This window comes from Tursiops truncatus, chromosome 1, assembly GCF_011762595.2.
Source record: "Tursiops truncatus isolate mTurTru1 chromosome 1, mTurTru1.mat.Y, whole genome shotgun sequence".
Lineage (NCBI taxonomy): Eukaryota > Metazoa > Chordata > Mammalia > Artiodactyla > Delphinidae > Tursiops > Tursiops truncatus.
This window is the reverse complement of record NC_047034.1, coordinates 35,039,099-35,060,229: the sequence shown is the minus strand read 5'-3', so window position 1 is coordinate 35,060,229 and position 21,131 is coordinate 35,039,099. Positions and strand designations below refer to the sequence as shown.

General features: G+C 51.3%; 1 protein-coding gene across 1 annotated transcript in view; it reads right to left on the bottom strand.

Moving 5' to 3' along the window:
- Nucleotides 1-20,553, bottom strand: part of RASSF5 (Ras association domain family member 5) — a 71,249-nt gene extending 50,696 nt beyond the window's left edge. Inside the window, exon 1 of the mRNA XM_033852679.2 lies at nucleotides 20,036-20,553. Coding sequence (XP_033708570.1) covers nucleotides 20,036-20,495 — 460 coding nt within the window. The 5' untranslated portion in view covers nucleotides 20,496-20,553. The remainder of the gene's footprint in view (nucleotides 1-20,035) is intronic.
- Between the last annotated feature and the right edge of the window lie 578 nt (nucleotides 20,554-21,131).

Below are 21,131 nucleotides of genomic sequence, written 5' to 3'. Positions count from 1 at the left end.
ATACTTACATATATATTATGCATAGAGAGAAATTTGGAAGGTAGGTGATATGCTTGCTCTGAGTAATGGGATTTCAAGTGTTTTTCCTCTCTTTATAGTCTAAATTTTTATAATAAATATATATTGTTTTTTTAAAATTTATTTTTGGTTGCACTGGATCTTCATTGCTGCACGCGGACTTTCTCTAGTTGCGGCGAGCGGGGGCTACTCTTCACTGCAGTGCGCGGGCTTCTCATTGCAGTGGCTTCTCTTGTTGCGGAGCACGGGCTCTAGGCACGCGTGCTTCAGTAGTCGTGGCTCATGGGCTCTAGAGCGCAGGCTCAGTAGTTGTGGCGCACGGGCTTAGTTGCTGCGCGGCATGTGGGATCTTCCCGGACCAGGGCTCGAATCCGTGTCCCCTGCATTGGCAGGTGGATTCTTACCACTGTGCCACCAGGGGAGTCCTAATAAATATTTATTCTTTATAATTTTATAATGAATATATATTCTTTACTAATATATATTTTATAATGAATATATATTCTTTTATAATGAATATATATTCTTTACTAAAGGTACAAAGAAAAATCATGAACCCACATTGTGGTGACAGCGGCTCCATTATTCACTACCTACAATGTGTTAGACAGCTTATATACATGACTTCACGCTATCAGTACTATGCCTGTATGACATGTTTCTACCCCTATTTTTTAAAAAGCAGACTTTATTTTTTAGAGCAAAACTGAGCAGAAGTATAGAGAGAGTTCCTGTATACCCTCTGCCCCCCCCACCACGTGCACAGCCTCCCCCTGTACCAACATTTCCCATCAGAGTGGCACATTCTTCTGATGAGCCTACACTGACCTGTCGCTATCGCCTGAAGTCCATCATTTACATTAGGGTTCACTCCTGGTGTTGTACATTCTTTGGGTTTGGAAAAATAAATAATGACATGTATCCACCATTCAGTATCACACAGCATAGTTTCACTGGCCTAAGTATCTCTGTGCTCTGTCTATTCATCCCTCTCACCCCACTAAACCCTTGGTAACCAGTGATTTTTTTACTCTCTCCATAGTTTTGCCTTTTCCAGAATGTCACATAGTTGGAATCATACACTACGTAGCCTTTTCAGATTGGCTTCTTTCACTTAGGAATATGCATTTAAGGTAGCTCCATATCTCTTCATGACTTGAGAGCTCACTTCTTTTCAGTTCTGAATTTTACTCCAGTGTCTGGATGGACCACAGTTTATTCATGCATTCACCTGTGAAGGACATCTTGGTTGCTTCCAAGAGTTGGCGATTATGGATAAAGCTGCCGTAAACATCTGCGTGCAGGTTTTCACGTGGATGTAAGTTTCCAGTTCCATTCTTCTACTCCTATTTTAGAGATGAGGAAACTAAGGCTTGGAAAGGTTAAGAGACTTGTTGAGAGCCACACGGCGGGTGAGTGGCAGAATTGCAAAGGGAAATGCATCACACCTGGCTGCTTCTCGATAGCCCTGTTTTCTGGGAAACCATCCCCTCCGTTTGGTCCTGGTCCTCCCTACCATGCACCATTTGAGGCCAGGGATGGGCTTTATTAGGGATGGGGGTTAGGGGGGCCCAAGGCCAGAAGAGAGCATGGGTCAGAGGGATTTGGGCAAGGAGTGCTTTCTCCTCTGCCCTAGCAGGTAACAGCAAGAACGTCCCTCCCCAAGGCCTCTGCCTCATTCTGAGAAGTGCCAGTTCACAGCTTGAGACCCAGCTCCGCCAAGCCACTCAGCCTGGGAGAACCCACCCGGACTGTCTGCCTGCTCTGGACTGGTCCTCCATCCACGGCCCCTTCGTCTCTGGGAGACTATGAACTATTCAGGCAGCAGTCGGAGGTTCTTGCGCTGAGCTCCTCAGAGCACCAGAAAGGCCAGCTCTTCAGTCAAGGTCAAGCGCCACAAGTAGTGGGCACTCGGCTTTCCCCACGCAGAGGCCCAGCCTCTGCAACTCTGCACCCCGTGACACCCAAACAGAGCCAACTGCCCCATCGCGTGGAGAGATGAGGATGGTGGGAGAGCCCAGAATGCACAGAGGCTCCGAGCACCAAAACGCACCCACTTGGCGTCTGTAAGTCAGGCATCCTCAGACAGGCCGTGCGGCCCCTGAAGCACACTGTTTAATGCGCATGATAGAGGTCTTTTAGAAAGGGTGCAAGTGGCAAAACACTAAATCAGGAGCTTCGGAGGACACAGAATCTGGCCTCCAGAGCCACACAGATCAGGGTTTGAATGCAAGCCCTGTTTCTAATTGGGTATGAGATGCCTGGACAATTTACTTAACCTTAGTAAAATATGGAATCTATTTTCAGCCTCGATTTCCTCATCTGCAAAATGGAAGTAATGATATCTTCCTTGCCAGCAGATGCGTTGCCAAAATTAGAGAGCGTGTCTGTGAAGCACCCAACAGTGCCTGCACAGAGTAGATGTTCACCAGATGGTAGCTGTCACTTTCAACCCTGGGACCCCTGAGTCTGGGTAGCTGGATTCCTGTTGACTTAGCATGTGATGCTAGTCCTCAAATCTCTCAGTTTGGGGTCCTCTTCCAATGTATTAACTAAGAAGAATCATGAACTTTCTTGCTCACCTAAGTTCCTCCTACCTGCCCCTACCTGCCTCCAGCCCTGCCTTTGATGGCCCAGGGGAGTGAGGCAGAGACACAAGAGGATGAGTCATGCTGGAGAGAGGGAAGGTAGAGAGACGGATTTGTCAAGCTTGGAGGGCTGTGGCCATTGCCAAAATCAACACAATCTATACATTTTTCATACTCCTGGTTAAACGTCTAGTGAGGCAGCAAGAGAATGGAAACTCCCCACTCCTGGGGTCAGACATCCAGCTCAGGACATCTGCATCTTTATGTTTCCAGGAAGGAGCCTGAACCCCAGCTCTAGGGAGACCATATAATGTAGTTCATTGTTTCAGAGGACAGGCCAACCCTGAGGGTACCCAGCACCCCGAACCCCAGCCTGGAGGGCCTGGAGACACACAACTGCCCCTGCGCACACTTCACACACACACACATACACACACACCCTACAGACTGTGACAGAATGCAGGCCAGGAAGCCAACAGGAAGGGTCAATGTTATGGTAGAGGAGTGGCCTGGAAGCCAGGCCCATGTCCCGGGTCAGAGAAGCCAGCCTTCCTGTGGACGGCTGGACTCACCGGGGTGCCGTCTTTGTGCAAAGAGCCGCAAGGGAATGCTGCTGAATGCGCTCAAGTCACAAAATGAGGCACACGGGCTGGCCTGCAGAGGCACGATCCTGCCTCACGGGGGTGGGTGGGTGGGTGTGGGTGGGTGTGCCTCTCGGGCTGGCGGGCCCATTACTCATCTGTCTCCAACACAACCACACAACCCTAGGCTGAAAGCACCAACAAAGGGAAGCCACTGCGGTCAGGCCGGCCCAAGAGTATTGGGCGGGGGAGAAAATAGGGATAGGCGAGTCTGCAGGCCCTCAGTGCAAGGGGCCGGGGGGGGGGGGGGGGTGTGGAGGGAGGGCAGGACAGTTCCTGGCAAGTTCAGATGGATGATGCAGGGAGCAAAGGAAGTGTCAGGCGTGCCCGCCTTGCGACCAGAGAGGCAGGGGACAGGGCCTGACCCCAGGGCACCTTCCCATGTGGTCTGTTTCATGCCACTTCACTCTTTGGGGGCGCTACACCCTGAACCATGCCCCCCACCCTGCCTTGTGTGGATGTGTATATATGTTTAAAACTATAAACAAAATTAATAGGGTTGGGCTTCCCTGGTGGCGCAGTGGTTGAGAGTCCGCCTGCCGATGCAGGGGACACAGGTTCGTGCCGCGGTCCGGGAAGATCCCACATGCCGCGGAGCGGCTGGGCCCGTGAGCCATGGCCGCTGAGCCTGCGCATACGGAGCCTGTGCTCCGCAACAGGAGAAGACACAACAGTGAGAGGCCCGCGTGCCGCAAAAAAAAAAAAAAAAAAAAAAAAAATTAATAGGGTTGAATCTACTTTTAACAATTCATGCTTCCACTTTAGATAGTATTAACTAACTCCCTGCCAGGACTATGCTAGAACTCTCCCTCCTGTCAACGCTGCCCACACGCCGATTTTCACTCTATTATATTATTTACATTTCCAATGTTTATGATATTTACATTCTGTTATAACTATAAATTGCATGGTTGTCTAAAATTAACTCTACTTTTAAATTAATTCCATTTTTTTACAACAGCAAACCTATTTTTAATTTTAATTATTCTTTTAGTTGACTGAAATTTTTGGGATTATATTTTATATGCCTTATGTCTGCCAATGATGCTTCAAGCACCTTAAAGAGACGTGCCCCATTTTATTGTCATTTTAATACTGTGGTGCTGGGGCCTTATGCATGAAAATGATCAGGAGATGTGGATGGAAAAAATAGAGATAGGCGAGTCTGCAGGCCCTCAGTGCAATATTACAGAGCATCTCTGAAAAGCTCCCCTTGGCCGATAGTGGTAGCAGGCAACAGATTTTGGAAAAATGTACAAGTAAATGACATGAGGTGGGGTCCAGGGTGGGAAAGCCCAATGAACCTCATTCCTCACATGCAAGTGTCTGTAGGAGACCTGTCATCTGGACCCTCTGACACCACATCCAAAAAGGTCCAAGTTGTATTTAGGGTGTGGCCATGAAGATAGAAGTGCAAAGACATGGCACAATATTTGAACAGGGACAATTAAAGTATGTGCACCCACCAGGACACACATACTCAGAGAGAGAGAGTTAAACCTTTTTATGCCAATTATGTCTCCTATCTTTCCATATCTACCTATTACTAGTCAGTTTTTCATGTGTGCAAGCATGCATCCACTCAACATGTATTTATTGGGGGCCTACCAGAGGTCAAGTACTGTTCCAAAGGACAGCCAGTTATATCCAAAGACTTGTGTAAATGGAACAAGTGGATGAAAGGAATATATATATATATATATATATATATATATACACACACACATATATACATATATGTATATATATATTCAAAGTTATATATTTTAATACAGATATTAAAATCCTGTTTTGATTGTCACCACAGGAAAAGATAAATCCTATTGCCAGAGTACCTTAAGAAAAAATATTTTAAAACACTGTAGACAGCCATAAAAATGAACGAAATAATGCCATTTACGGCAACATGGATGGACCTAGAGATTGTCATACTGAGTGAAGTTAGTCAGACAGAGAAAGACAGATATCATATGATATCGCTTATAGGTGAAATCTAAAAAAATATCATACAAATGAACTTATTTACAAAACAGAAATAGAGTCACAGATGCAGAAAACAAACTTATGGTTACCAGGGGGGAAAGCGGAGAGGGGGGGTGGCAGGGAAGAGGGATAAATTGGGAGAGTGGGACTGACATATACACACTACTATATATAAAATAGATAACTAATAAGGACCTACTGTATAGCACAGGGAACTCTTCTCAATACTCTGTAATGACCTATATGGGAAAAGAATCTAAAAAAGAGTGGATGTATGTATATCTATAACTGATTCACTTTACTGTACAGCAGAAACTAACACAACATTGTAAATCAACTATACTCCAATTAAAAATTAAAAAAATAAAATAAAACACTGTAGACAGTTGGGTTTAAGGGAATTTTACAAACAGCAACAAGCCCATGAAAACTAAGGCCAGTGCGGAGCTGCCAGATGCCCTCTTGGCTCAGGTCACCTCAGAAGGGGCATCCGCTTCCTCTAAGCATGTGTCACTCCGCTCTGGGTGTAGGAGAGACAAAGCAGGTGGGGTCCCCCTCTCCAGGGCTCAGAGCCCCCTGCACCCATCCCTGGGGCCCCTGAGGAGACACACGGAGGAATCTGGGCAGCTGGCAGAGAAAGGACGTGGGCCTAGTAGTGAGGGGCAGAGGTGGAATGAGGAACGTGAAGGCTTTTTTTGGTTTTTAGCTTTTGTTTTTAAAGCAAACACCATCTTAGAGAGGGGGCAAAGGGTTGCCTAGCCTCTTGCTAAGCTTGAGTATATTTTTGCTAGTGTTCCACAGACCCCAAAGATAAGGACAGCCAAATAGTTTTGCAAGAAGTCCTGCCTAGGCATCTGCAGACCACAGGGCAGGAGATGAAGCTTCGACAGGTGTGCAGATGTGAATGCACACACAGGTGCGTGCGCGCAGGTACGCCCGATCCGAGTGCCAGGAGGTCACAAGAGGCCAGGAGCAGAGAGGTTCAGTCCTTTATGGGACAGCCAGGCTGCTGCATCCAACTGGTTTTTCCACACCTGCTCTGATGTCATTTGATTTCAGAGTGCCAATCATCAATTGACCATCAACCAACCGGGTGAAAGGAGACTTTTGCAGGAGGAGAAAAGTAAATAGATTACGTCTGAGGCCTTCCCTGCAGAAGACATACAAAGGCTTCTTTACAGCTGTATCCCTGTAGCCAGGACCACCAGAGACTTCTGGAGAGAGCCAGGCCTGTGTCCCAATGACCCCCGAGCAGCCTTTTAAAATGACGTACGACTTGCTCCTTGGCAGCAGGCTCGCTTAGCTCCTAATGACGCCCGGTGGACTAATCCAACCCCTGCCTGTTAATTAAGTGACATAGTAAACTCAATGATAGGAATTTTTCCAGAGAATGTGTTTAAGAGTTTTGTGCTCCTTCTCTATTTCTGCCTGGGCAAACCTTCAAACCCTATCTCTTTCATTGAGACGTGGGAGGTCCACCTTGGCCCAGGTAAGACGGAAGAGCAGACAGCGTGCTGGGGGCTTACACGGATGACCCAGTTTGAGCCATCGTTAAAAGTCTTTCTGGGGGTCTTCCCTGGTGGCGCAGTGGTTGAGAGTCCGCCTGCCGATGCAGGGGACACGGGTTCGTGCCCCGGTCCGGGAAGATCCCACGTGCCGCGGAGCGGCTGGGCCCGTGAGCCATGGCCGCTGAGCCTGCGCGTCTGGAGCCTGTGCTCCGCAACGGGAGAGGCCACAACAGTGAAAGGCCCGTGTACCGCAAAAAAAAAAAAAAAAAAAAAAGTCTTTCTGGGAGCAGTTGCCGACGAGGGGCCTGCTCTGTGACCAGCATCATGTCGAATGGTTTCCGTCAATGTCACGTTCAACACACATGACACCTGCTTGGGAGGGGGATTCTTTGCTCCATTTTACAATGGGAAGAACTAAGGCTCAGAGAGGTTAATCTGTACAAGGAAGGCCCTACCACCTGGCATCCACAGTCCAGGCTCAAGTTGCTCTGGCTCATTTGCAGCAACATGGATGGGCCTAGAGATTACCATACTAAGTGAAGTAAGTCAGAAAGATAAATACCATATGATATCACTTATATGTGGAATCTAAAATACGACACAAATGAATATATCTATGAAACAAAAATAGACTCACAAATATAGAGAACAGACTTGTGGTTGCCAAGGGGGAGGGAAGGTGAGGGAGGGAAGGATTGGGGGTTTGGGGTTAGCAGATGCAAACTAGTACATATGGAATAGATAAACAACAAGGTCCTACTGTATAGCACAGGGAACTATATTCAATATCCTGTGATAAACCATAATGGAGAAGAATATGAAAAAGAATATATATATATATATATATATACACACACACACACACATAACTGAGTCGCTTTGCTGTACAGCAGAAATTAAACACAACATTGTAAATCAACTATACTTCAATAAAATGTTTTAAAAAATTTGACCAGGCTCCAAGCCCATTCTCTTAAATGCTACATTACAGGTCACTCACAGAGCTCCTGCAGAGTCCACAGTCCACAGTCTACCACTCCCATCATCTTTGAGCATCCTGTCTCACCCCTCCTCTTCCAATCAGTTCAACCCAAATGCTAACACAAGTTAAACGAGCAGTGGCTGCAGTACAGTATTTACCCAGACCTTAATGCTGCCCCTCCAGGCCTGATTGATTTCATTAAATCTGTAACTCCTTGAGCTGAAGAGCAAAGGAGCAAGGAAATGCTCTGTTGAATAATTCTTAAGGAGGGAGGATGGACACGAAGACACGAGTGCACATTAAATCGAGGAACTCAGTCTCCAGCTGTCCTCTGCGTGAGGGTCACAGTATGTATCAGGCTATTGATGAGGATAAATTATTCAGGCTGGCTAAACAGTATTTGTCTCCAAATGGGGATTAGATCTAGTGGAAGAGAAATTCCCACCTTTCAAGACGTAAAACTGTAATCAAGAAAATTACATTTTCCACAGTTAAGATCACATTGCCTTTCAAATGCTGCTTTCACAAACTTAACCCAGAGATGACTTTTTAGTTTAGTTCCATACCTAAGACTCAGTGCTGGGACCCACCCAAATGCCCACCTGTCCCCGAATGTGTGTGAGAACAGTATGGAGACAAATGGGGCCGGGAACCCAAGGAAAGCTGATGTGCTCCAAAGATACAGCCATCGAAGAGAAGCAGCTAGAGGCCAGTAAGATGAGTAGAACCCGGCAGTGAGGGGTTCCAGTTCTGACTGTGCAGCTCTAAGCCTTAGCCAGGGGCCTGACTTCTTTGGGCTGCCATCTCGTTTGTGAAACAGAATCACCCCTTTCCCACCCCTAACATACAGAGATCTGGAGGGAATAAATGATATTTAAAACAAATAAAAAACCCAAACAAACACAAATCCCTTGTATCTTTAGCAGAAGAGCACTGCAGAAATATAAGATGCTGTAGCTAGTCTGATCCATCAGGAAGAATGCTAGGCTGGAAGGCAGGTGCCCGAGACCCTGGTCCCGTAGCTGCCACCAACTTTTGTTGGCCTCAGCCTCCTTCGTTTGAAAAAAGGAGTAAGTGACCTCAGATTCTACGAAAATTGAATTGCTACAGTCTCTCCTCCCCATCTTTCACTCAGCCCACACTGTCCCGTTATCCTTCCCCAGCAAGGGCTGTTCTCACCCTAATTAGTGCTCCGGGAAGGAAGCTGCAGCCCCGTCACTGCCTGAGGCTGGAGCTCCTGTCCAGCTGTGTTCCGCCTGCAGCCTCTGTAGCCCCACACAGTCTGCTTGTGTGCCCCCCATAGGCACCTCCACTAACCATACAGGTGAGGTGCCTTTGCCTAGGAAACGTCACTGCTCCGGGGTCCTCGGAAGGCTGGCTCAGCAGCTTCGCAAGGTGTGATGCCCCTGGGAGCTACAGGATGGGCAGAATGGAAAAGAGTGGCCCCCCAAGATGCCCATCTATATTCTGCCTGCTCAGGGACCAGATTAGGAGGACTGATTGGCCCTAATTCTCAGTCAGGGAAAGGCTGTTAAAGCCCACGGCCAACACAGGCTTCTGAAGTTCCACCTAAACCTGGCAGGGTGGCAGCACCTGAGCTTTGGGCCTGGGGAGTCAGGAGGGCCAAGGAGCGGTGCTGAGCTCAGCATTAAATACCAGGCTGCCAGGGGGCTCCCGCACTGCCTTGTCCATGGGAGAGGCCACTAGGTATCCAACCCCCCTCTGAGCACCCCCATCTGGAATGACTCAGACCTACCTCGAGGAAGCCGGGCCTTGGGGTGGAACCTCTGGAGGGCCTGGAGCTTTACTGATCCCAAATGACTCTTAGGGAGCCTGCGGAAGAGGCGCTGGAGCCGTGAGGTGACAGTGCCGAAGCAGGTGGAGACCGCCTCCTCAGCCCGGCCCTCCGTCATCCCGCTGGGCTACGGGATATCAGTAGCTTATCTCCAGGTCTGGCATCAGGGACAGAGTGACGAAGGGGGGAATCACCGGCCCCGGGAGGACTCCAGGCCTTGTGTGAGCCAGGCTTTGCTCAAATCAGCCCAGTCTCCCTGTTCCTCCGAAGTAAGTCACGGGCACTGGGGACCCCGGGCCGGCACCAGCCAGCCTGCCCGATGCCTTCTCTTCCCAGCTGAGGTCCTATCCCCTCCACCTCCCCCCAGCGGAAAACTTTCTATTCCTGGGGCTTTTAGCTTGATAAGATAAACATGCCCCCACCAAACAGGCTGCAGAAAGAGCCTGCCCTGGGCCTCACTTCTCAGGAGCGCCTGTGAGTCTGAAAATCAATGTCTCCAAAGTTTCAACAGACGACAGAAGTGATCCGTTACCTCACGCTGGTGCCTGGCCCAGGAACTCGTTAATGGATTTCTTTGGGGATGTCGGATTAATAACGCTTTACCAGCTGTACAGGCTCCCAAGGGACAACCGCACTAATTCACATCCTCCTATGCTAAGCCCAGGACGGGGGAAGGGCTTTCAGCTGCCCGGGCCCATAGGAAGCGGTGCTGCCTTAAGAGGGTCAGACCACTTATCTGAGAGCAGATACCTGCGCAGAGAAGAGGCGACAGGAGTAGGAATAAGAAAGAGAAGAGAAGAAAAGAATAGAGTCTCTCATGAAGAGGGCAGAAAGGTTGTTCTCTTGCCCTAACATGGGGCTCACAGGGTGTCCCCTAAACAGTGACTCCCAGAAGCAATCAAGTCCTGGTGGGGAAGTTCCCAGAGGCCCTGTCACCCAGGCCAAGACGGGCGATTGGCACTGGACAGGCAGCAGAGCCTTCCAGGAAAACCGCTGAAGAGGGTAGCCTGCTCCCACGCTGCCCAGAGACTCCAAAAGTCACCCACCAACCGCCAGCGGGGGCCAGCTTCAGATGAAGCAGGGGCGCCGTCCCTTAGAGGAAAGGCACCACAGAGGGCCGATGAAGCTGCATTTACGCCTCTGGGGGCTGGTCACCTAGCGCTGGGGCCAGAAGGTGAACACTCATGAGTTCAGACGTGAGCCCTGTTGGCCCTCGTGCAGCTGCCAACCTGCTTCCACCATTTTGTGCTGTGGTTCTTCCCCAGGCCACAGAGAATGTTGAATGGCATCACATCCCAGAGGCCAGGCCCTCAGGCCACTGAGAGAAGAAAATGGTAGAACCGACCCAAGCTGCACCTGACCTTCCAAATAGGCTCCCCTATCACCTGCCCCCTCACAGGATCTCTGGCTGGGAGGCCCCAGCTAGATCACCCCTCCCTGCTGAGGCCCTCAGTCCTTGGTACAGTAATAAAGCACACTGTTTACAGGTCATCTATTTAATGGAGAGATGCCCCCAAAGGCCCCCTTCCTCGGGCTGGGACACTGGGTCTTTCTCCCTAATGCTTCCTTGGGGGGGACTGGGCTGCCAGTGGTCTGTTTTGTGATCGTCTAGCTTACCCAGGAGCTCTGCCTAGACAAGGCTCGTGAGTCCAGGTCCTGAGATGACACCGGGGCTGCCACGTGAAGCTGGGAGCCCAGATTCCTGGCCCCACTGGGACATGAGATCTTCACGAGGGCCCAGGTACTCCCACCTGCTTGAGCACAGGCAAGGGTGGCATTCCCACTCCCGTGCTCAGAGAGGAGGACACGCACATGCTGGGAAACTTTAAATCATGAGTCATGTGTCATGGGGGAAAATCCCTTCTGAATGCCCCAATTGGGCTGGAGGATATACTGATCTCACTTCTCCTTTTCCTCATCACAGAGATGATTTTGTGGACAGGTTAAGCCATTGGGGAAGCCAGCAGGAAAGAACTGGCTGAGAATCCAGATGGGGCTTTGGGAGGTTCTAGAATCTTCACTCCTGACCTTTAGAAAACCTGGATAGATTTTCTGCTGTACGGATATTTCAGGAGGAACACAGTGACCTCCTGCTGCCCCAACATCTAAGCACTGACCCTCTGACCTCCAGCCAGGGCGAACCTAACTTGAAGAAACAGGCTTCACCATCTTAAGTGCTGGGGTTACAACATATTCTCACCTTGAAACCCTATTCATATAAAGGTCCTTCCAGATTGCTTTTTAAAACACTCATCCCTAGAATAGACATTTGCAGAGAGTACGCTCAACCCCTTTTTCTAAAAACTCTCAAGTTACAGCTGGACTCTTTTGTTCCATTTGAATAGTAAGGCATCTCTGAGGTTTATTTTTGGATTTTTAATACTTTCCTCAGTTGCAGAAAGGACATAATTGTTTCAACAGAAACCACAAAACCTTCAGCTTCTATTCAACTTGAATGGAAAAAACAGCTTCCTCCAAGTCAGCAAGAAAAGTAAGTGACAATACCCAAATGTGAGCCTGACCTGGAGGCACACAGAGTTGGGGTGGGAGTGGGGGGCTTTCCCCAGATTTGCTGCCCCTCGCTCAGCCACAACACTGCCTGGGACAGGGCGGAGGGCCACCATGCAAACCTCAGTTTATTTTCCAGGCCCGATCCAACTCTTCTGCCCCGTCGCTGTCCCCTTTGAGACACAACCTGATTTTTCTTTGGTTCATGGTTAGTCCTGTGTCATGAACCCTGGGTCCTGACAAGGAGGATCTTTTCAGTTCCAGGAAAAGGTCTTCAACCTGCATTTCCACGCCCCTACACACACCTAATACCAATGGGTGGGGTGGGGAGGGGACAGACACACTCGATTGTTTTGTGATTTAAGAAAAACTCCACCTCTTGTTTCAAGACCTCATGATTTACACATGCTGAAAACCTATTTAAAAACCAAACATGGAAAACAGGCTGAAGTGCTGCCAGCTCTCAGTTGTCCAGGACCTGGCTGATCCTCTAGCTTCCACATGGCTTACCGCCCCTTGGTTCACCCTCCTCTTTTTCTGTACCTCTTTTTATGGACATTTCAGCGTTCGTTGGCAGAAGGGAAGCAGATGAATGAGGAAGCTCCACTGACTTGCATATTCAATGACATTAGCTCATGGGGCAAAATGCTATGCTGGGTTCTGGTGCTGATTTTGCTAATGATCCAGGTCATCGCAGAGAAGTCACTGACTCCCTGAATGCTAGGGAGTGACTTCTCCCCTCATTTGTGAGATGGCCATGATTCACCCAGCCCTGCCTGCCTCACAAGGGCACTGCAAGGCTCAGCAGAGCCAGTAGGCAAGAAAACACTTTAGATACAGCCAAGTCATCTCTGAGATAAAAGTAATCTCTGCTCCCACAACTTCTTGGCCATTCTCAGTATTTCTTGTTCCACATGAATATCTCCATCCTTGCAGGCTCACAGAACACCAATTTGTATCTTCAGCAAACACGACAATTCTTTCCCAGGTCCAGCATCCGGTAGAAACAAACCATAAAAGGATAAAAAACAAAATGGGCGAGGAACATCACTCTTCTTTCAAGGCTGACTTTTGTGAACCTGTGGTCTGATTTAGGAAAGGTTCCTGTAAGCCACATTTTCATGTTCTAGCAGCCCTAGCCAACAGCCACTGCAGACATCTGGGTGAGATCTGCTCTGCCCTGGAAATGTTTGTTCAAGAAACAGGGATGGGGCTTCCCTGGTGGCGCAGTGGTTGAGAGTCCGCCTGCCGATGCAGGGGACACGGGTTTGTGCCCCGGTCCGGGAGGATCCCACATGCCGCGGAGCGGCTGGGTCCGTGAGCCATGGCCGCTGGGCCTGCGCGTCGGGAGCCTGTGCTCCGCAACGGGAGAGGCCACAACAGTGAGAGGCCCGCGTACCGCAAAAAAAAAAAAAAAAGAAACAGGGATGGGGAGCAGAAGGTGGCGTGCAGGCCCTCCACTGAAGGGTAAACATGACCCAGTCTCACTGTGGTCACAGGTGAGGGACATACCAGTCACCTGCCTGCCCACCCAGTGACACACAGGAACTGACTGAACTTTCCAACACCACCCTTCCTCCCAACCCTCAGCACAGTGTCCGCTCGTGCTTTCCCCCGATGCCCTCAATGAGGCTAGGGCAATAGGGGTGGGTAGGGATATCCTGAAGAAAATCTGGGATGCACTACAGCAACCAGGGGTCACAGACCCCTCAGCTAGCACAGAGTACTCTCCACCAGCAGGCTGGGCACAGGGCAACTGTGCCAGGACAGACCCCTGCTGCTTTTTCTCCTTCCTCTCCAAAAAGGCAAAAGAGAACCAAATGTCACAGCTTTTCTTATGGGTGCATCTCTCAAGAATGTTCTCCATGCTAGGAACCACGGGCGGGCTAGAACAGGCCCTGCATGAACTTGTTGGCCACTTTGGCCAACACCACCACTACACCATGGAGAATTCTCGGGGTCCATCAGGCTCTGCCCATGTCTCCTCGGCATGGTGTTGGGGTGCCTCAAAGAACACCCAAATATCACCCCCCTAGGTCTGAGTCAAGACAGTCTTGACCTTGGAGTGGCGCTCCCCCTGACTGCTCGCTGGCACCGATCTTATTCCACTTCAACCCGGGAACCGAGCCTGCTGCCCTGCCTGACGTCATCACCTCGGCCTCCTTGCTCATTCCCCAAAGCCTAAAAGCTGGCTCTGCTCTCCTCCTAGCCCCGAGATCCAGCCCTGAGGATGTAGAGAAACTTGCCAAGACTCTTGGAAAAAAACCTAAAGTGACTAAATGCAGAGCTATCTCCCCCTTCCCAGGGTCAGCGGCCTCCACCACTTCCCGACCCAGCCAGGGGAGAGCCGAACAGAGCCTGCAGGAGGAGTGGGTGGCAGGGTGGGACGAGGCCCTCTGGAGGGTCAGAAAGCATCCTGCCACGGGCACCGGCAGATCTGCAAGCCCATGGTGGGTGAGAGGACTACACGAGCTGGTGCTGCTGGAAGCCGGGATGGGGGGAGGGGGAACGTCCTGTCTGCGTGTTTTGCACGCCCACAAATACTCACCTGCCAAAGAATTCTCACCTTGTCATCAGAGGAATGCGAACAGGAAGGGCCTCTGGTCAGGCCAGAGACGTGCTTCCAGCTTCCTCATCAGCCTTAATAGCACCCCAGCAGGCAGGGCAAAAGCGGCACGCAGCTCCTTCCACGGGGAGACTGAGGGGTGAGGGGTGGGTGTTGGGAGCCAGCGAGGGCCCCATGGGAGAGCACCTGGGAAGCAAGACCCAGGACGCTCCCACGGCCGGCCCAGCGGGGGGCTGCCCCTGTCCCAGAGATGCTGGGCACGGACCAAAGGAGGGAAATGGCTTGATAGCCCGAGATAGTCAGAGGCCATCTTCCAGGCCAGTCGGGTTTGCCCAACATGAGGGTCTAACCTTCCCCTGCCCCTGGCCAGATGGACGGGCGACTCCTTCTCTCCACGTGAGACCTCGGCAGAAGCCTCCCTGCATTCTGACCTCATGAATCTGTTCTGAGGACGAGCGTGGCAGCCGTATGCAAACCCTTTGTGCTCCTCAGAGAAAAGGCACCGTGGACCTGTGAAGAATTCTTGCCGTGCTCATTCTCTAGGCTGGGTCTGCCCTGACCCTCAGCCGCTCTCCTGAGCCTTTGGCCCCTGTCACCACGCAGAAGCCGGCTTCCTGAGGCAGGAGGGTCACCTCACCAGCTAGGAAGGGCTCTTCGGCTGGGCTGGGGGCTCTCTTTTCCCTGTCACTCAGGGCCTACCTGCCAGGCTTGGCACCGGCTGAATTCACTGGTAAACTTGGGGAAAAGAGAGAGGGTACCGGCTCAAACCCGCAGTGCTGAGGGGAGATGTCAATTTACTTCCACCTAATGACTCTGCAGGATCAGCAGGAGAACACACACGTTCATTACCAAGTCTAATTAGGCGGGCAGACAAGTGGCATTAATCATTTTTGACTGTACCTGGGATTCGAGCCCCTCTTACTCGAATAAGTAATTTTCTGAATAATCAGAAAATTTCATGCTCTGATGAATAGGGGGGAAAAAATTAAACCCACATTTAATCCTTTCACTTTCATCTTTTGAAAATACAGGAAGCAGGGAGGAGAGGAAACAATAACAGCTTGGGGAGCTCAAATGGCCTCTGTCAAAGCATTCCAGGTCCTTTCTCTGTCCTCCCTTGTCCCCCCGCAACCCACTCCACTAGGACGTTCCCCAAGAAGAAAACCCCAATCAGAGCTAGGGGCAGGGGAGGGACTGGGGATTCCACTATCTCTAACAAGAAAGCAACCATTTCAGGGCTTAATTTTCCTAACCTCCAAAGCCAAACATGGTCCCGAATTAATGAAAATACTTCAGGTCATATACTTCAGTGCTACCTAGTATCCTGGACAAATAAAACACTTTCCAAGTGCCCAAGGTTCCTGGGTCTGCCGCAGGGACACTCAATGTCCATGTCCCCGTAACCTCTCCTACAAAGAACCCATGACAGGGGGTGGGTTTGTAGGAGCCTGTGGCTGTCACATGAGTGGGTCCAGTCTGTGCAGAGAGGTGGGTTGAGCTCAACCATTGATGCAGCGACGAGACAGAGCTAGAACGTCTGGACAAGGGGCTCTGTGAGATACCAGCCTCGCTCACCAAGGAGGCCCCTGTCCCCATCCCTGCAGGCTCCATGGCAAACACCTCATACTCACACCATAATTCAAGTCTATCACAGGAGGGGAAGGTCGGGATGATGAGCCCCAGGGTCCCCCTTCCACCCTATAATCCCAATCACGTAACAATTCACAGCTGTGAACGGCACCCTCTCGAAAGAGGACCGGCTCCACTGGCAACGTGCAAGGCATGTGTAAGCATCCCTCCCTGAATGTTGAGTTGGACTTAGCTTTCCCCATTTTCCAGAGCATTCCTTGATCCAGGATGGCTAACATTCCCACCAAAATGTGATGAAAGGTAAAAGGTCAACTCCATGTGCCTTCTACAGAAGAAAGGGTCCACAACCTGTAAGGGACATTCCCTGAGAACAAAGCCATAGGGCAGCCTGTGAGAGTTTTAAGGGTTGTTTGCTGTTGACCATCCCTCCTGGAAGGCTGGAAATGGGCTCTCACTGCTGCAACTGCCCCCACCCCAAGACACACACACACACCACACACACACGAATTCATACAATCTACCTCTCTCTCCCCCTCCCAGTCCCCACTGGATTTCCTTCTCTATCTAACAAACATGACTTCTTTAATCCTGGAAATGAATATTAACTTTGAACTTTTCCTGTTGGCAAATCCAGCATTAACCAGAGCTCAGTTACAGACCTTGAAGTAGGGGTAAGCTTAAGTTAGAGGGATTTTCACTAAAAAGGCAGGCAGACAGTGGGAAGACAGTTTTCGAAAAGCTTCCCTTATTAAAAGCCCATTTTGCCAACACGGCTCCCACCCAGTGTCAGCCTCCTGCTCAGACAGATGTCACGTATATACCCACGGCTCTTCTGCTTGTTTCCAAGAGCAGGGAGATTTAATGGTAACAACAGGCAACCACCCTCACCAACCGCTACTTACTGAGACTGCGCTGTGCTGGGGGCAAGTGGTACAAGGACAAGGGGCCTGGGTCTTCGTGACCTCTAAGCCATGGGCACCCTGTGAGGACGCTTGTCAGCCACAGCAGGCAGGAGTGGCATTGCTAGAGGACGATTAGCGTCCACACTGCCTGGGATGCTCAAGGCACCTTCTTTCCCACTCAGCTCAGCAACCACGTAGCGGTGGAAAACTGTACTCACTGCGTGGAAAGGTGAACCTCAGAAGTGTCAGGAGCCCAAACTCTTACAGCTGCTTGATGAGAGGGGATACTAACACTCATATTGCATTAAACATTTATATTGCCTTCTGCCAGGCACTGTTCTAAGACCTTTCCATACATTAATTCATTTAATTCTCACATGAACACGATCGTGAAGGTAATGTTATCATCCCCATTATTATTTTTTTGTGGGGGGGGGAGCGAGGCTAGGCTTGTGGGATCTTAGTTCCCCAAACAGGGATCGAACCCGTTTCCCCTGCAGTGGAAGCACAGAGTCCTAACCACTGGCCCGCCAGGGAATTCCCAATCATCCTCATTTTTTAAAACAAGGAAGCAGAACACAGAAGTGCCCAGGGTCACACAGAGACCAAGAGGCAGAGTCAGGATTCAAACCTAGGTCTCTGGTTCCAGGCCGTTCGCTTAGGCACTGCAGAGTATTGCCTTTCAAAAGTCATGGTTTTGACCCTTGCTTTTTGAAACAAAGATGAAACAAACCAACCCCACCATGGAATTAGAACTTCAACTGAAAGAAAGATGATTGGTGAGCTTGGCGGGCTGTGTCTCTACCTGCCAGCCATCAGAACATTTCCCAACTGTTCCCATCCAGCCACAGGTCCACAGTTAAATATTAATAACAACAAACAGAGGCTCCTCTCTATAGCCCCTTGATTCCAACTCTGCTCCCTCTCTGGTGTTCAGACATCCCTGGTTGGTATTAACCCACCTGGCCGGGGACCACCAAGTCACACACAAAGTCAGAGGACATGCCCGTGCACCTGGTGCTTCCTGCCCCCAGAAACTATCTAATGTGAAGTGGGCATAAATTCATTTAATTACGGAGAATCAGGCATATTCACATACAAACACACACATGGACACCATTATCAACAACACCCCCCAAATCATAAAACTATAGGCCAAATAGTCCCCCAATATCTTTTTCGCTCTTGCTTGTAAAGTTTTTTTTTTTTTCCCCTCGTGGCCCGTCATGCGGGATCTTAGTTCCCCAACCAGGAATCAAACCCGTTCCCCCTGCAGTGGAAGCTCGGAGTCCTGACCACTGGACGGCCAGGGAATTCCCCCAATGTCTTCATACAAACTAGAATTCCAATGAAGCGGCTCTCCCAGGATTCTGGCACATTAAAACCCATTACAACGAGGATACTGCCCCTCCCTGTGTTGACAGGGTTGGTGGATGCAGTAAAGCACCCCAGGACCCTTGAGAGGGCAAAAGCTGCCGACACATCTGTGGGAAAGTTGCATTTGATTCTCCTGAAGGTCAGGGACATTTGCCAAGTGACAGCAGCCCTTCCACCCGCGTCACACACCTCTATATCTTTTGCCCTTTCCTTTTTAATTAGCACCTGAACTGAGTTCTGGTGGTGGAGGGAGCAGTAACCACTTTCCCCTCCCATCGTCCTCTTCCACTCGACCCTGGCTTAGAGTCTGAGCTCGCCTTCCCTGAAGCCAGCTGCAGTGGGAGGCACACTGCACAGCCTTGGCCACAGAGAGAGGCAAGGTCGGGTTTTCCTGACGCGGATGTAGTTGCTGCTGTACATTGCTGGAGCTGGGTGGAAGCTGTGGGGCTGCTGTCATGCGGGAAGAGGCTTTGCTGAAAGATGCAAGCCACAAGCCATTTCCAGGGATGCTTTCTAGAGGTTGTACCATTGTCTGTGCTTTGTGCTTCAGATATTTAAACTATCTGTATAAACATATGGGTATGGATATCCTCTGCCAAACATGGTAACAGCAAATGTGAGGTGGGGTGGGTTGGGGGGGTAGGAAGAGGACATCTCTTAAAGAAATACACACACCTAACTGTCGGAAGAGAAGAATAATAAACCCTCAAGAATACTGCAAATTTGCTCAGAAAATCTATACACTGGATGCCCAGTGTTTTAGTAAGGCTTTGAGAAGAGTATGGCTCAGGAGGAGGCTGGAGGGGCCTGAGAACTCTGGGGAGGAAGGGACAGGGCAGGTAGTTGGGTCATTTTCCAGCAGTGACCTAGGAGGAGGAGGCAGGGCACAGCCAAACATCAGAGCAGAGTCCAAAGGTCTGAGGGGCCAGAGGTGGAAGGCAGGAGAGGGCACAGATCCAGGGTCACCTCAGGCTCTTTCAACCTCATAGCCTGTTTCCATCCACAGCCTAACCAGATCTCCTCCCTAACCCAACAGGTCGCCCTGGAGGAGGGATGTACCACAGGCAGGCGTGTACCATGGGCCTGTACCATAGGCAGACACACAAGTCATTCTGCCATTACCCTAATAAGCACGGGGCAAATGGTCATCTCAATACCAGCCTTACAACCCACTCACAAGAACTTACAACAAAAGCAAGAAGGTGCACGGGAGACTAGGCAATGACCTTGTAGCTTCAGGTATCGACCCCAACCTACGTGTGTGTGTGTGTGTGTGTGTGTGTGTGTGTGTACATATGTGTCTGGGGAGGAGCGAGGCGTGCACCTGTCTGGGGAAGAGGTATTTGTTAAAGACCTCATAAGCATACCTGCGCAGTAGGCAGTCACTAGAGGATACCGGGCAGGGGACTAAGGCGCAGAGCGTCTCCAAGACTTACCTACCTCAGTTAAAGTCGAGGTCTCCCCTGGAGCCAGACAGGGCAGTGCCCCCTCTCTGCCTGCCTCAGCCCCCTCGCAGTTGCTCGCCCATGGACTGCGGTCTTCCCCTGCGCCCCTCCCTACCCTGCCCTCACACTCACTAGCGCAGCGCAGCGCCCGACGCAGCACCTCTCGTCCGCACAGGTCACACCAGCCCCAGCCACTCCGCAGCTCCAGTTCGGCGAAGCAGTGCCCCTCGCCTCGCTCCGCCGGGACGCGGGGATCCTGCGGCTGCTCGAAGATGCTCCGCACGTCTCGGGGCCGGGGCGCTCCAGGCCGCCGCCGCAGTCTCTGCTGCAGACCAGGCCGGAGCGGGCGAGCGGGTCGGGAAGCCCGAGGCTGTGGCTCCAAGTCCCCCCGGGCAGCCCTTCTGGCACAGCGTCCCTCGTGCGCCCCGGGCGCAGTGGAGAGGGGCGCCGGGGCGCAGCGGCGCGAGGGCCGGCCCGGGGGCGGCGGCGGCGGCGGCTTGGGGCCGCTCAGGCTCTGTAGATAGCGCGGCGGTTCTGGGTCCAAGAGTAGCCGGTACGGGCGCTGCCCGATGGCCGGGGACGCCATGGCCATGCCGGGCTAGCGGCGGCGGCGGCGCCGGCAGCTCTCGGCGTCGGCGCTGCTCCCGAGTCCGCCTCGAGAGAAGGGAGGCCCTAGACCAGCGCGCCTTTAAAGGGACCGCAGCCTGCAGGGCGGGGCGGGGGCGGGGAGACTTCGGAGAGGCAGGAAGGAAGACCCGAAGGAACAACCGACCCGACCAAGTGGCCGGGGTGGCGGCGGGGGGCGCCTGAGCGAGTGTGGATTTAGGGGCGTCTTCAGGAAGCTGGGGCAGCTGAAGGATTGCGTATGGGAAAGGCTCTATACAGGACAACTCAGCAGAGGCATTCTGTTGGGGGTCGCCTGCCTTCAGCCCTGCCTCCTTCCCTCTCTCATCATTTCCCCCAACACCAGATCCCCCGCAACCCGCACCCCAACACGCCCAGGGGAGGGAGCGGGCCGAAGGGAAGGCTTTAGGGGCTAGCTGAGGATGGGGTCTAGAAAGATTTCCACCGACTCAGTGTCCGCCCGCCACCCTCCCGGTTTTCACGCCGACCGGAGGGATTTGTTCCCCTGCTGTTCCCCTCTCCGCCGTTCACCGTCCCCTTGCGCGCAGAGCCAGGTGTGGGTAGGGGATGCCCGGCTCCGGCTCGCGGGCCCGCAGCAGCTCAG